Raw genomic sequence first — 15,930 nt, forward strand, 5'->3', positions numbered from 1 at the left:
TTTTTTTTTTGTTATCTTTATTTGCCTCAGACACATATAGAGTCATGTCGTATAAGTTTGTGAGATACATATGTCTTATTTTTATTCATTAATTGGTTCCAAATTTAGCAATTTTGAATAAAGAGTTGCCTTACTTCAGTAAAACAGAACACCACTTGTTTCAAAGGTTATTACCCAACTGTGTTTCTCAAAACTGATCTAGTGATGAATGTCCTATCCTTTTGAAATTTGTCTAGGACTGATTGTTGAAAAAGTACTTACACTGCAGTCATAGGATTCTTTTTTTCCTAGTGTGACTATGCAAATAATCTCACTCACACATTCTGGGTTTATTGTTCACACTATGGAACCACATCTATGTGCATAGCTGTGAATTTCAGCACAGAATAAGTAAAGACATAGTACAGGGATACCTGGTTAATCTAAATGAATATAAGTGCCCAGGATCAGATGAACTACATCCAAGGGTATTAAAAGAACTGGCAAAAGTAATATCGGGCCATTGGCAATCATATTTGAAAACTCCTGGAGAACAGGAGAGATCCCAGCAGACTGGTGAAGGGCAAACGTTGTCCCCATCTTCAAAAAGGAAAAAAGAGGATCCCAGCAATTATCGTCCAGTTAGTCTGACATCAATACCAGGAAAGATTCTAAAGCAGATCATTAAACAGAGAGTCTGTGAACATCTAAAAGGCAATTCCATAATCACAAAGAGTCAACATGGGTTTCAGAGAAAGAAGTCATGCCAGACAAATCTTATCTCTTTTTTTGATAAAATTACCAGCTTGTTAGATGAAGGGAATGCTGTGGATATAGTATATCTTGATTTCAGTAAGGCCTTTGACAAGGTTCTCCATGACATTCTTGCAAACAAGTGTGTAAAATGTGGGCTAGACAATTGGTTGACTGACCAAAGCCAAAGGGTGCTCTACAATGTCTCCTTTTCATCCTGGAGAGAAGTGACCAGTGGGGTCCCACAGGGCTCTGTCCTGGGCCCAGTGCTATTCAACATCTTTATCAATGACTTGGATGACAGAACTGGGGGCACACTTATCAAATTTGCAGATGACACCAAATTAGGATGAATAGCTAATACTCCAGAGGACAGGATCAAAATTCAAAATGACCTGAATAGACTAGAAAGCTGGGCTAAAGCTAACAAAATAACATTCAACACAAAGAAATGTAAGATACTGCACTTAGGGTGTAAAAATGAAATGCACAGATATAGGATGGGCGACACCTGGCTGAATGAGACTATGTGTGAAAGGGATCTGGGAGTCCCAGTAGACCACAAGTTAAACATGAGTCAACAGTGCAATGCGGCAGCTAACAAGGCCAATGCGATTTTAGGCTGCATCAGTAAAAGTATAGTATCTAGATCAAGGGAAGAAATAGTGCCACTCTATTCTGCTTTGGTCAGGCCCCACCTGGAATATTGTGTCCAGTTCTGGGCACCACAATTTAAAAAGGATGTTGAGCATGTCCTAAGGAGCATGATTAAACCAAAGCGTGTCCTAAGGAGAGTGACTAAAATGGTGAAGGGTTTGGAAACCATGCCCAGGGTTATCTAAGCCTTGGGATAAGCTCCTAGGACTTTCCAGGTCCTTCAGTGCAACTCTGTGGCCAACACCTGCCAGATGTTGATCATAGAACACGCTGGAGGACCCAGAAATGGCTAGAGAAGCATTTTCTCTCTAAACGTCTAGGTTCTCTAGTGCCATTCTATGGTGAACCTCCAGCAGAATTGCTCTGGGGGAACTCCTAGAGAAAATCTATGTATGAAAAACCCCCAAAAGTCAAATCTACAAAAGTCAAAAGCTGCAAAGGTGGAGGGCCAATGGTACAACAACAAGAACAATAATAATACAATATAATAATAACAACAACAACAACTGAGGTACAGTTGTAGTGCAGACAAATAAAAAGAAAGGAGGAGCCAGGAGGGTGGCACGTTGGTTTGTTGTCCAAAGCACACTGCAGAAATAACCCAGTCTGACCACTTGAACTGCCTTGGGCATTCTGAGAGCTGTACTTTTGTGAGGCATTTAGCCTTCTCCTAAGGAAACCAACACAAGAGGAGGCTTACACAGTAACTGGTCAGAAATGGGAGAAAAACAACAAATAGGTATACTATATATCACTAAGTACAAATGTTAATGAATAAAGGAATGCTAGAAAAATTCTCTCTCTCTCTCTCTCTCTCTCTCTATATATATATATATATAACTGAACGATTCTAAATGAACATGAAATGACAATGAAATAGATATAAGAGAAACATTTCTTATTTTCTGATCTCCATTAAGAATTTTTGTAGCACTCCTTTCTCCATTAACATTCGTACTTGGTGATCTATAGTATACCCATTTCTTGGCTGTTGTTTTGTTTTTCCTCCCATTTTTGGCCAGTTAGCCTTCTCTGTCATGGAGGGCTCTGATGCCTGGATAAACTACAATCCCCAGCCCCCCCCCCCCCCCCCCACTGAGCCAGGGCTGTTCAAGCAGCCTGAAAGTGGGTTCTTTCTGCAGTGTGTCTTGGCCTGTTGCCTCAGAAGCCAAGAGGGAGCCATGCTCTCTGGAAGCTGGAGGGTGGAGCTGGAGGAGGCAGAGGAGGGTGGGCAGAAGCAACCTCCAGGCAGGTGACTAGTCTGAGGGCTTTCTTCTTCTCCTTCTCCTTCTCCCAGCCCCTGTGTTTGGCTGTTTTCTCTTTCCCCCCCAGAGGTGTGCCTCCTCCTCCTCCTCCTCCTCTCTTCTTCCCGCCTCCTCCTCCTCCTTCTATTGCAAAGCCCAGACTCCAAAACAAAGCCTGAGGCGCGCGGGGAGCTTCAAAAGAGCAGCAGCAGCAGCGAAGGAAGGGTGGCCCAAGCCAAGCCGAGCCGAGCCAAGCCCCCTTGGAGCCCGTGAGGAGGATGCACCTGGCAGACAAAGTGGCGCTGGTGACCGGGGCAGCGCAGGGCATCGGGAGAGCCTTCGCGCAAGCCTTGCTGGAGAAGGGCTGCAAGGTAAGCCCTGCCTGCCCTCCTCCTCCTCTGGCTGCTCCCTTCCCTTCACCTGGGAGCCCAGGGGAGCCTCTAGTCCCCCACTGGAGACTTCTTCCCTCTTCCCTTGCCAGAAGGGACTGGATGGGAGGAGGAGAGCCTTCCATGCTTCTACTCTGCATCCACACACTGGAGAAACAACCCGCTTTGGCACCGCTTTAACTCTCTTTCTGGCTCAAGGCTATGGAATACTAGGAATTGGAGTTTGTTCTGGGCCCCACAGCAAACTCCAACTCCCAGAAGTCCATAGCCTTCTCCAGTGTGGCCTCAGAAAACGACTTGAAGCACTGTAGTGGTCTGAGCTCAGGGTTCGAATCTCTGGAAAGCCCTTGAGGGCAAGTCACACTCTCTCAGCCTCAGGGAAGGGTAAGGGGGGAAAGCCCTCTGAGGAAACTGGCCAAGAAAACCCCAAAACAAGGTCGCCAAAAGTGGGAAATGTTTTGAAGTAACACAGGACCAAAAACATTCAGAGGGAGCTGTCCTGGCCATTTAACAAATAGAGACAACATTGGGTTGGCCAAGAAAGGTATCCAATACAAACAGTACCAGTTTGTAAAGCCAGCATTGTGGGGGGTTAGTGGTTTGAGTGTTGGAACCTGGGGACCAGGGTTCGAATCCCAGCCTGGCTGTGGAAACCCCCTGGGGGCAAGTCACACTCTCTCAGCCTTTCCCCCCAGGAAACCTTGCCAAGAAAAACCCCCCATAGCGTCTCCATAAGCCAGAAACAACTCAAAGGGACACATCAACAAGTTCTTCAGTGGTTTGAATGTTGGTTATGGCTTTGGAGAATGGGGTTCCCATGGTGCAAGTTACACTCTCTCAGCCTCAGGATGGTGAGGGGGAAAGCTCTCTTGAGGTTGCCATAATAGGGTTGCCAAAAGTTGCAAACAATTTTTTTTTTTGAAGGCCAACCACACACAGGACCAGTTTGTAAAGCCAGCGTTGGCGGTGGTTTGACTGTTGGACTCTGGGGACCATTGCTCAGCCATGAGAACCCACTGGGTGACCTTGGGGGAAAGTCACACTCTCTCAGCCTCAGGGGAAGGCAGTGACAAACTGCCTCTGAATCAATCGAGCCAAGAAAACACCCAAGATAGGATCACCTTAGGGTTGCCATAAGTCAGAAAGGACTTGAAGGCACACCACAAAAAGCAAAAGTACCAACCTGGCTCCTCCTTTGTTGGTTCACACTGCAGCTGTACTTCAGAACTTGGCTTTCCTTCTTCTGCTTATTATTATTATTATTATAATGATTATTATACAGCGCTGTACATACAAACAATAAAATTGATAAAAATGAAACCTGCCAATGGCATACATTCTACAAAATACAAATAAAACAGTGATGGTGAAATGTGCAGCTGGTGTATTAGAGGTGGGAGATTACAGATGTAACATATATTTCTGTGTCAAAACCTTGCTCTCTGTATGCGTATCTCTGGGTGCAGACAGGACACCACTGTCTGTGCTCAGGCTGGCAATTTCTTTCTTTCAGTTAGTCTCAAAGGTGCTACAAGATTTCTCTACGTACTGATTCTGCAGACTGGCACGGCACAGTGAATTCTATCATTATGGCCACCCTGTGGATGAGACATCTCCTAGACCCTCTGCCTTCTCCTGCTCTGCTTAGATCCTGTAAATTCAGGCCCCTGACCTCCCTGAGTCTTATTCATCTGGCAGGCAGTTTTAGGACTTTATCACACAGGGAAAATCAGGGGCTTAAACAGTGAAAATCGCATGAAAATTGTGCAGTTGCGATTAACATTTTCACACAATGTCACAATTAAAGGGCCATTATCCCAGGAATAAACAGGCAATAAACAGCAGAGTAACTTTATTGTACTGGCACTTGCTCATTTTTTAAAAGAAAGAAAAGTACACACACATGATCATACCAACAGAGTAATCTGTGCTTCTTTCTGTGATGTGAAGTCATGTCCATGTGTGTGTGTGTGAATCCATAGTTGTGGTCCACCATCAAGTCAGCTGTGTTGTTATTGTGTGTCCCTATCACAGGGTTTTCTAGGGCTGAGAGTGTGTGACTCGCCCACCCAGTGGGTTTCCATGGCTGATAGGGGAATTGAACCCAGGTCTCCAGAGGAGGGTGACTAGATGCCATAACCACAAAAGAGGAGTAGTCACTGCAAAATGTAGAAGATTCAAGAAAAATGTAGGACATGACAAAATAAAAGCTAAAAACACTAATATAAATGTAAATTCATGCTGCTTAGTCATGCTCAAAATGGAGGACATTTTGAATATCTGCCTGGACAGAAGGTTGAATGAAGGACATGCCCTGGACAAGGAGGACATCTGGTCACCCTGCTCCAAAGTCATAGCCCAAACTCTCAAACTACTATTCCGCACTGACTCTCTAACTCAACTTAGACTTATGGAAATCCTATGAATAAGAGACCAGTGAGACCTCCAAGAGACCCTGTTGTTAATAGATCAGATCAGGTCTTGCAAACTCAGAGCCATGGCTTCCTTGATTGAGTCAGTGCACCTGGATTGTCATCTTCCTCTTTTCTTGCTGCTTTCATCTTTACCAGGCATTATTATCTTTTCCAGTGAATCATGTGAGCTCATGATTTGTTCAAAGTACAATAGCCTTAGTTAAGTTATTTCAGCTTCTCAGAAGAGTTCAGTCTTCATTTGCCTATTCCTTAGAACTCTCCTACAGCAGCATATTTCAAATGAATTGATGAAATCCTAGAATAATAAGGGACCTCAAATATCATCCAATTTGCTTCTGGTGCGGAATATACACATATACAGTGAGAACTCTGTGTGTGTGTGTGTGTGTGTGCGTGCGCGCCTTCAAGTCACCTGTTGACTTACAGTAACCCCATGAATTTCATAGATTTTTTTTTTAGGCAAGCAGCACTCAAATGTTGTTTTGTCAGTTCCTTTCTTGGAAATATATAACCTACAGCACCTGGTATTCATTTTGCAGTCTGCCATCCAAGTACTAACTAGAGTTGACACTGCTTAGCTTTCAAGTTAAGATCTGGTGCCTTTAGTTTATTTGGGCCCTTAATGAGAATTATATAGTCATAGTAAAATTCTATCTACACTGAAGGAGAAATTCCACTAAATTGAAATGTGCTTACTCCCTGAGAAGGGTTTCCCTGCACTGCAATCCTAGCTTACTGAGGAGTCATTCCTATTGGGAATTACTTCTGAATGAATAAGATTACACTATTAAACATATGGAGTGTATAAACCTGTATGCATTGAACACTTAACTAAATCATATATTTAAACAAAAAAGATGCTTAAAGATGCTTGGATGTAATGCAAATTATATTTATTTGTTTATTGTTAGGGACTAAATACCGTAAAGGCACCAGATTCCATTTTATGTTGGAAGCTAAGCAGTGTTAGCCCTGGATAGTACATGGATGGGTGACCACAAAAGCATACCAGGTACTGTAGGCTATAATTCTGAGGAAGGAACTGGCAAAATGACCTCTGAGCATTCCTTACCTAAGAAGATCCTATGAAATTCTTGGAGTCGACAGGTAACTAAAAGGCACATGAACACATTTATTTATTTATTATTTGATTTCTGTCCAGCCTTTTTCATTACAAAGACTCCATGGCAGCATATCATATAGTGCATATCAAATTTCATTTTATTTTACATAAAAGCTACTGTATCCCTGAATGCAGGCATTACATTTGCTTATAACCCTCTCAAGCTGCCTGTTCCTCCCTCCTTCCCACATGAAAAACTTAATCTGTGTAGGCGTTGGTTGATCATTATACTTTATCTCCTTTTCACATAGGTAGCTCTTGTAGATCTGAATGTGGAAGTAGGTAAGACTTGCAAAGATGCTCTTGACAAGCAGTTTGATGCACAGAGGACGATCTTTGTTCCTTGTGATATTTCAAATGAAGAGAAACTAAAAGGTAAGTAAAGATATATTAAAGAGATAGATAGATAGATAGATAGATAGATAGATAGATAGATAGATAGATAGATAGATTCTACCCTAGATGTTAAAACAAGGCATGAATTTTACACATACACATACACACACATAATTTATGCCCTGTTTTAACATCTAGAGAAGAAAAGAGAACTTAAAAACCTTTCAATTAGGAATTCTGAAGAAAAGGCTACATTGAAAAAGGGTTTATTAAAAAAAAGTATCCACTCTAAAATATCAAATATTAAGGATGTGTGTTCTAGGCTGAGTGTATAGACATAGTGCAAAGAAAAAAAGACATCACAGAGCAGTTGTCACTCTTGTGCCAAAGCCTCTACTGTGCTAAACTATTTTACAAGTCTGGTACTCTGTTGTTGTTGTTGTTGTTTTTAAAAAAAGAAAACAATTTTAATGTAGAACTTCTTTTCCCTTGGGTATTGAAATTAACAGTTTGAAAAATGAAATCAAGAGTCAGTTTTTATAATAATATGTAGGGAAGACAAAACATTTGGTCAAAAGCGGTACTGGAATGAAAATGAAGGCAACTAACAGAAGACTGTTAATTGGAAAGTTCTTTTTTGAGAAGAATTAATATGTCATGCTGAAGCCATCCATAACTGAGCGGTATTAGGATTATGATCTGAAATCCAGAACATCATTTTACCATTGCTCAATTAAAAGCAACTTTGTGACCTCTGGAAGAGCAGATGCCAAAAGGGTGACTAGATAGTGAAGTCATGAAATCTGCAGAATAAGAGTCTTAACATGGAATGCACAAATATGTTTGTTTGTGACTCTTCAGACATAAATAGATTAAATTTTACTAGGTGTCATGTAGGTGTCAGGTTATTCCAATTGTAGCCCACTAAAACACAAACAACCCCACTAAGAAAATTAAATAATTCCCTAACGGGGATGACAAAGACTCGTGAGGAAAAAATATATGTAGCGAGATCTTCTGTCAGTTTGGCAGGATTGCACAACTCTGGTAGAGTGTATAGACAAAGCATATACTGTATAAGTATAGTCTGATCCTAGGCAGAATACCATGTTTCATTTCAGTTGACAGATGCTAAAGAGAAATTGTACCACACCCCTGACTGTGATTTCTTTTTGTGGAAGATAGAATTGTGTATACTGCTGGGCTGGGCTGGCTCTCCTAATGAACACTTCCACTTCAGATGCAATGGAGGATGGTATCCCATCACCGGCACTGAAAATAATATTCAGTTGTCAGTGTAGTTGGTTTCTGCACATAGGCATGTCATCTTGTGTTTTTCATGGGTCCACCCAGTTACAGGTGTTAACGCTTAAAAACTGCAAGAAGATAAAGGGCAAAGTTGTTGAGGAGGCATGAGGACACGAGGAGAGAAAAAATATTTTCATAAAGTAGAAATCAGGAATAAGTCAGGGAATTTAAAAGATTAATTTATCTCCTTCAACTACATACATATTGCACCTATACATCAACTCACAAATTATATGCTTTGCTCTGGGTTCATCAGCCTAACTGCTAAACCTTGGTTCTTTACTCATGATTACTAGCAGGTTAGAATCTATACTAGGTCTCTGCTGTTCACACAGCAATAATAAATCTCAACACAACAACAGCTTAGTTAATTTTAATTAATTAATTTTAATTAATGAAGTTCTTTACCTTTGCAGACAGTTGGACTTTATAGTGTTTTTTATTTGAAATGAGACAGAAATTAAAAATGACTGGAATTTGTTCTCATGGCTACTAAAATGAACCTACCTAAATAAATAAATAATATCAGCAAGGGATTTATAAAAGAACTCAACAAGATTATGTGTATGCTCAGTTTGCAAAGATAGTGACACTAAAGACAATTTAACCCACTAGCTGGATTAAACTGACAGACTGCAAACCTGTACATATTAGCATGCAAATAAATCCCACTGAACTCAGTGCTTACTTCTGACAAGTCATGCATCACTCTGAATTAGTTTTTTCCCATTCTGTTAATTAAAGGGTACAAAGTAAATATACTTCATGAAGAATTAGGGATGTCATATGCATGAGTATAATCATATGCTTCACTTGTTTTATTTAAGCAAAGTTCATACTTCAGATTGCCATTATTTTAATGTATTTTTTTAAAATTAATTACCTCCAATACACCCCACAATTTACTTACAGATGCATTTAAGAAGATAGTTCACCATTTTGGACAGTTGGATATTTTGGTTAACAATGCTGGAGTAAATAATGAAAATAACTGGGAGCTCACCATCCAAACTAATTTAGTAAGTACAATCTGTGCATTAAATATTTACATGACACCCACCTTAAAAAAAGAGCATCTGTATTTTCTGAAGAGAGAAATATGGATTGTCTTTAGGAATTTAGAGAAGAAACTATATGCTTTTGATTGGGTAGGTTCTTCAGTATGTAGTTAACAGCAATATAAAGTGATACAGAAATCTTAATTTAGAAGTCCTGGATTCAGTAGACAAAAAGGATTAGCACACCACTAAAAAAGCATCTTACCACTGCTGAATTCAAGCTTTATTCGAGCTGTACCCTAGTGTTATCGCATGGTTTTTCTCACCAAAACCACCATCCAGGTACAGCCCGATTCTAATGTGGGTCCCTGAACTTGCTTCAGTGGCCATTTTTCCAAGTCAGAAAATCTTATTATATTTTTACTTTATCTCTTTGGTTTCTGTTCTGCAGAGAGGGAGAAAAGAGCATTGAGGGACCAGCAGAAAAATAGCTTAGTGTTGATGACATCAATAAATCATTATTCATTTAAACCAGGCATTCCCAAACTTTGGTCCTCCAAGTGTTTTGGACTTCAGCTCCCAGAAGCCCCAGCCAGCTTGGTCAACAATCAGGAATTCTGGGAGCTGAAGTCCAAAACATCTGGAGGACCAAAGTTTGGGAATCACTGTAAACCAAGAGTGGAAGAGATGTGGCCCCTGATTCTCCTCCTCAATTCTCCACAGCCTCTTGATCCCACACAAAATATAAACGGCATGATTTTGAGCACTTTTTGCCCGAATTCACTGAGAAACCCCACCAATGCATAAAAAAAAGATCCCACTACACAACCCCACAAGCACCTCATTTCTTCTCAAAATGGTGACAGGAAGAACTATGATTTCATTTCCTACCATCATTTTGAGAAAGTCTGCAGGAAAAGGTTGTTGGGTTTTATTTTTGGTTTTTTTGGGCTTGCTGTGGTAGGTGTGTGGCCTGTGGGGAGGGGTGTAGTTTTGGAAGAAATATTGGCCCCTGGCTGCCACTAAGTTGTCGACCCCTGATTTAAAGTCATTAGCCACCTCTCATCTCTTATTCACTGGGAATGTGCGTCTGTGTATATGCCTTCAAAGTGTTTGTAGACTTATGGAGACACTATGAATTTCATAGGGTTTTCTTAGGAAAGGAATACTCAGAGGTAGTTCTGTCAGTCCCTTCCTCTGAAATACAGCCTACAGCTTGTTGGTGGTTTCCCACCTGAGTACTAACTACAGCTGACCCTGCTTAGCTTCCAAGATCAGACAGGATTTAATGCCTTAAATGTTGTTGTTGTTGTGTGCCTTTCAATTCAGGGTTTTCTTGGCAAGATTTGTTCAGAGGGTGGTTGTCTCAGCCTTCCTCTGAGGGTGAGAGAATGTGACTTGCACAAGGTCATCCACTGGGGTTCCATGGCCTGCTGAGGGTTCAAATCCTGCTCTCAGGTCATAGTCCAGTACTCAAGTCACCCACTGACCTTCTCCCAAACCACACCATACAGAATTCTTAGTAATGTTTTTGTACTTATTTTACTCATAAATCATAATTCCCATATATCACTGAATGTAATGGTAATAGTTGTGACATAAACAACTACAAAACTAAAATTATACCTAAAAATTACAATATCAGATGCACATCCTAAATGTATTTACATGTACATACTTTCATATGATGAAAGTAAAATTTTTATAATATGTGATGTTACTCACTGACACCATCTCTTCAGCATTTTAAAGAGACACAGATGAACATAGCCTGTTTCTGACAAAAGGCAGATGTTTGGAGAGCAGTTGTGTCACACACACCCCTTAGGGTGTCACCTGGTGCAGTCCACATCCCTCTAGTGATGTCCCTGCATCAATTCTTGATCCAAAACTTGGATTAAAAAACAAACAAACAAACCATGGAACATTCCAAGGAAGAAAATGTGACAAGGAAACTGACAGTAGCTACAGCTAGTGGAGTCTATGGCAGTGTTTTGACATCAATATAGCTGTATGTCTATCCAGGCAGTTAAGTCACCTCCAGCCACTTAGGTAAATGAATACTGACCTTTGTTGTGTAACTAAATAACAGTAGGTAACAGTAACAGTAGCGTGGCCTAGAACCCTAGAATCAGCGGTAGTATGCCGCTTTGTGCCCATGTGTATCGTGCCATAATCATGTTACTCTGGGTCAGTGGTTACTGAACTTTGATCCTCCAGATGTTTTGGACTTCACTTCCCAGAATTTCTGACTGTTGGCCAATCTAGTTGGTGCTTCTGGAAGTTGAAGCCCAAAATACCAGGAGGACCAAAATTTGGGAAACCTTGGATCAATATGCAAAGGGGTATTGTAGCACTTTTGTGACCTGAGAGAAATAAATTTGTAGCCTAAGCTTTCTTAGACTGAGGGCATGTCTACACAGGCCATTTGCATCAGTTTCTCCCCCCCCCCCCTGCTCTCGCATCATCCTGTCTGCGTGGGGCAGGGCCAAGGACCTGATTCAATTATGGAGTGTCTTCACATGGGAAGGGCAGTTCTGTAGTGAGTTCTGTAGTGAAGACAATCCCAGGAGGACAAAGTCTTCATTGTGTGATGCGGTGGAAATATTTCCTGGGGAGGTAGAATCTGGATGCTCGTTTTGGCCCCAGGTCTACTATCACATATTGGAACCACCTACGCTTGGTATCCCTTTTCTCACCTGTTAACCAAAAAGTCATCCATCCGCACTGCATATTGGTCAAAAACAAATCAGAAGATTTGCTGGTTCCCCTCCCCGCCCCCCCGCCCCCCCCAAAAAAAGGATACTGGATCAGAATAATGGCTGAATGAGAGAAATCAATCTGTGCCCAAAATAGGGTCCCCATGGAAACAGTTGAATTTATAGCCACATAATCATTGTGTTGTGGCCAATGGTTTCTTTGCAAATTATTAACTGAAGCAGTTCAGACCACTGCAGCCAAGCCTAGGACACTAAGATGTCATTTGTTGTTGCTATTGTTGTGTGCCTTCAAGTCATTTCTGACTTACAATGACCCTAAGTAAACTTATCATGTGGTTTTCTTGGCAAGATTTGTTCAGAGAAGGTTTGCCATTGCTTTCCTCTAAGGCTGAGAACATGTGTCATGCCCAAGGTCACCCAGTGCATGTCATAGGTGAGCTGGGAATCGAACCCTGTTCTAACAGTCAAACCAGGTGAATCTCTAAGATGTCCTAGCGTACCTGATTCAATAAGACCAGATCCACCCCAAGAAATCACACACACACACACCATGCATAAACGAAAGGGGCAACTGTGTGCAAATTACTGCCAAAGCAGCAGAAAGAAGTGGTTCTGTCACATGCCACATTTACTCACTTGTCAATACTGAGCTGTGTGCTTATTGTAGAGCTTCTTGATCCTCAAAATGCCCACCAAAAATGAAGAAGGCTCTGGTGACAAAGAGAACAGAATTACAATGAACTGAAGCATGAACTAATCAGGCTAGAATTCATCAACTGTTCTCCAGAAGCTGAGGGAGTAGGTTGTCAGAATAGCCTCCGTTTATTTCAGCACTGACCTTTGATGGTCTAATGACTGAAAGTCTGTTGTATGTTTAAACTGTAACAATCGGAGCATAGCAAACAGCTCTAAAGAATCTGAGAGAGTAGAATGTAGTAACTACCTATCAACCTGTTCAAGGTCCGATTTACATTGAAATTCAAATGATTGCTGGGGAATAACAACTACCCTAAAATACAAAGCTAGATGGGGTGTAATTCCAAGCAACAACCACCCAACCCATCCAGTCACAATCTGAAGTATGTTTGAATTGTGTTTGTTTTCTGCCAGCCAATCAGTTTGATTAAAAATTCCCCTAAATTCACAATAATGGCAGGAGTGAAAGCACCAATTGTGAATGGGTACACTAAAAACTAAGCAAGATTTACCTTGACACGTAGACAGAGGAGAATGAAACGCAGCCTAAAACTTACAGTTAGTGAGAAGGAAGCCATCAATCATGGGTTAATGGAAAGGTCTCTCTGTGTGTATTTGCCTTCAAATTGCCTGTCAACCTATGGCAACCCCATGAATTTGTTAGGCAAGGAATACTCAGTGGTAGTTTTGCCAGTTTGTTCCTTTAAAATATAGCCTACAGCATTTGGTATTCATTGGTGGTGGAGCACCTGGGAAATGAACATGAAGCCCTAAGGGCTCTCCCACCCACAGGTTGGAAATTGCAGCTTTAGGGTATTTAAGGTGCCTTATAAAAATTAACATCAGTCCTCAGTCAGGGTAAACCTTGGATCTTTAAGTGGTCTTCAAATTGTAAACTGTGGTTTATATGGGCAGGTCAATAAGCTTAAACCCAGCCAACATCCAAACACAGAACACTCATCAACTCCTTTACAGTAATTAGCTCACATACATAGGCCCTGAACATTCTGGCCCAAAAGGCTGGCCTGTGGGCGAAGTCAGGGTGCAGCATCCTGATGATGCACACCTTGACTCTGCCCCCAGGGCGCCATGATGCCATGCACCACTCCAGACACAGCATCAAAGAAGTGCTATACACCACACTGCCGTGGCTATGGCACCCTTTGGAGGGCACAAAAAGGATCCGCTTTTTGTGGCTCCTTTTTGCACCTTCCAAAGGCCAGGTTGGGACCATGGCATGAGGTTGCCACTGCCTTGATCATCCCAGGAAAGGGGAGGCATCCCTCCACCCCTTAGGGGTGGTCTGTAGAGCCCCATAGTTCTAGAGTAGTTGCCGTAGTCTGTTGTACCACTGTGCACTAAAGCATCCACTTACAGGATCTCCTGGTATAAATTGTCCCCCAGCAATAGAACATAGAACATAGAACGCAGCCTAAAACTTACAGTTAGTGAGAAGGAAGCCATCAATCATGGGTTAATGGAAAGGTCTCTCTGTGTGTATTTGCCTTCAAATTGCCTGTCAACCTATGGCAACCCCATGAATTTGTTAGGCAAGGAATACTCAGTGGTAGTTTTGCCAGTTTGTTCCTTTAAAATATAGCCTACAGCATTTGGTATTCATTGGTGGTGGAGCACCTGGGAAATGAACATGAAGCCCTAAGGGCTCTCCCACCCACAGGTTGGAAATTGCAGCTTTAGGGTATTTAAGGTGCCTTATAAAAATTAACATCAGTCCTCAGTCAGGGTAAACCTTGGATCTTTAAGTGGTCTTCAAATTGTAAACTGTGGTTTATATGGGCAAGTCAATAAGCTTAAACCCAGCCAACATCCAAACACAGAACACTCATCAACTCCTTTACAGTAATTAGCTCACATACATAGGCCCTGAACATTCTGGCCCAAAAGGCTGGCCTGTGGGCGAAGTCAGGGTGCAGCATCCTGATGATGCACACCTTGACTCTGCCCCCAGGGCGCCATGATGCCATGCACCACTCCAGACACAGCATCAAAGAAGTGCTATACACCACACTGCCGTGGCTATGGCACCCTTTGGAGGGCACAAAAAGGATCCGCTTTTTGTGGCTCCTTTTTGCACCTTCCAAAGGCCAGGTTGGGACCATGGCATGAGGTTGCCACTGCCTTGATCATCCCAGGAAAGGGGAGGCATCCCTCCACCCCTTAGGGGTGGTCTGTAGAGCCCCATAGTTCTAGAGTAGTTGCCATAGTCTGTTGTACCACTGTGCACTAAAGCATCCACTTACAGGATCTCCTGGTATAAATTGTCCCCCAGCAATAGAACATAGAACCAATCTATTTGTAAATGGGAGAATATGAGCAGTCTTGTTTACAAATTAGCAGCAAGTTTTCAGTGAATCATGCAGTGTTCTAAAGGCTTAGGGGAGGAAGACAGTTGGACATTAATGACATGAACTCTTCTACCAACGGTTGTTGTTATAAGTTGTTAGATGAATCTGTTAAACTCAGCTACCCAAATGTCAGGCACATAATGTATTTCACTGATTTCCTGGAGTTAGAGAAGCCATCATCTCCATCTTCCAGTTGGGCATCAAAAGAGCAAAGAAAGATTGGGAAACAAAGCCATCTAAACACTGAAGTGTAAAGTGTAGCAACAGCCATCTAAGTCAGCCCATCAAGACCAAATAAAGTTTGATATATATTTCAAATGCAAAATGAATTATTCTTTTCAATTCTTTTGAGTGTAGTCCCATCTGAAGCCTTCAGAGGTAGACAAGGTGCCGCCACCATCAGTTCTGAATGAATGCAGACTAATTTAAACAGGATTAAGCCAACATTCAAACATACAAAAACAAAGCACAGTCTAAAACTGATAAAATTGTTTGGGAATGTGGAAGCTATAAATTATTTAGCTTTCAACACCAGCACTAAATAAATAAATGAGTACATTCCAAGCTACTTGCAGGGCGGGTTTATACTCATAAGGTCAGAAATACTGTCTGATCTTCCTAAGGCTTAACTCACTGAGCCACTCTGGCTCTTCTAAAGGACAAATCAGTCTGCCCTGCAGCAACAATTCAGTGAAGGACATGTAGGAAAAAGAAAGACAGAGACAGAATAATCAATTTCCCCCTCACCCAACCTTTCTAACAATAGATACTGAGCAAAACAAATGAGACAGAAGAAAAAACACTGAGAAAAATCACAATAAAAATGCAAATGGATTTTAGAGAATGCCATCCTCCAAACCAGGGGTAGGCAACCTTTTTGAGCCGGGTGCCGGGTTGGTGTCCCTCAGGCGACTGGGGGGCCGAAG

General features: G+C 41.7%; 1 protein-coding gene across 3 annotated transcripts in view; it reads left to right on the top strand.

Annotated features, from left to right (window-relative positions):
* Window positions 1-2,911: 2,911 nt before the first annotated feature.
* The window catches only part of HPGD (15-hydroxyprostaglandin dehydrogenase), a 31,175-nt gene continuing 18,156 nt past the window's right edge, over window positions 2,912-15,930 (top strand). The window contains exons 1-3 of one of the 3 annotated variants that reach the window (XM_089527006.1): window positions 2,912-3,004; window positions 6,832-6,955; window positions 9,125-9,243. In XM_089527006.1, coding sequence (XP_089383132.1) covers window positions 2,912-3,004; window positions 6,832-6,955; window positions 9,125-9,243 — 336 coding nt within the window. The remainder of the gene's footprint in view (window positions 3,005-6,831; window positions 6,956-9,124; window positions 9,244-15,930) is intronic. The other 2 variants (XM_089527005.1, XM_089527007.1) reach the window with 2 other exon arrangements.

Source organism: Sceloporus occidentalis, unplaced genomic scaffold (genome assembly GCF_023333645.1).
Source record: "Sceloporus occidentalis isolate IW3139 unplaced genomic scaffold, rSceOcc1.0.p SCAF_5, whole genome shotgun sequence".
NCBI classification, from domain to species: domain Eukaryota; kingdom Metazoa; phylum Chordata; class Lepidosauria; order Squamata; family Phrynosomatidae; genus Sceloporus; species Sceloporus occidentalis.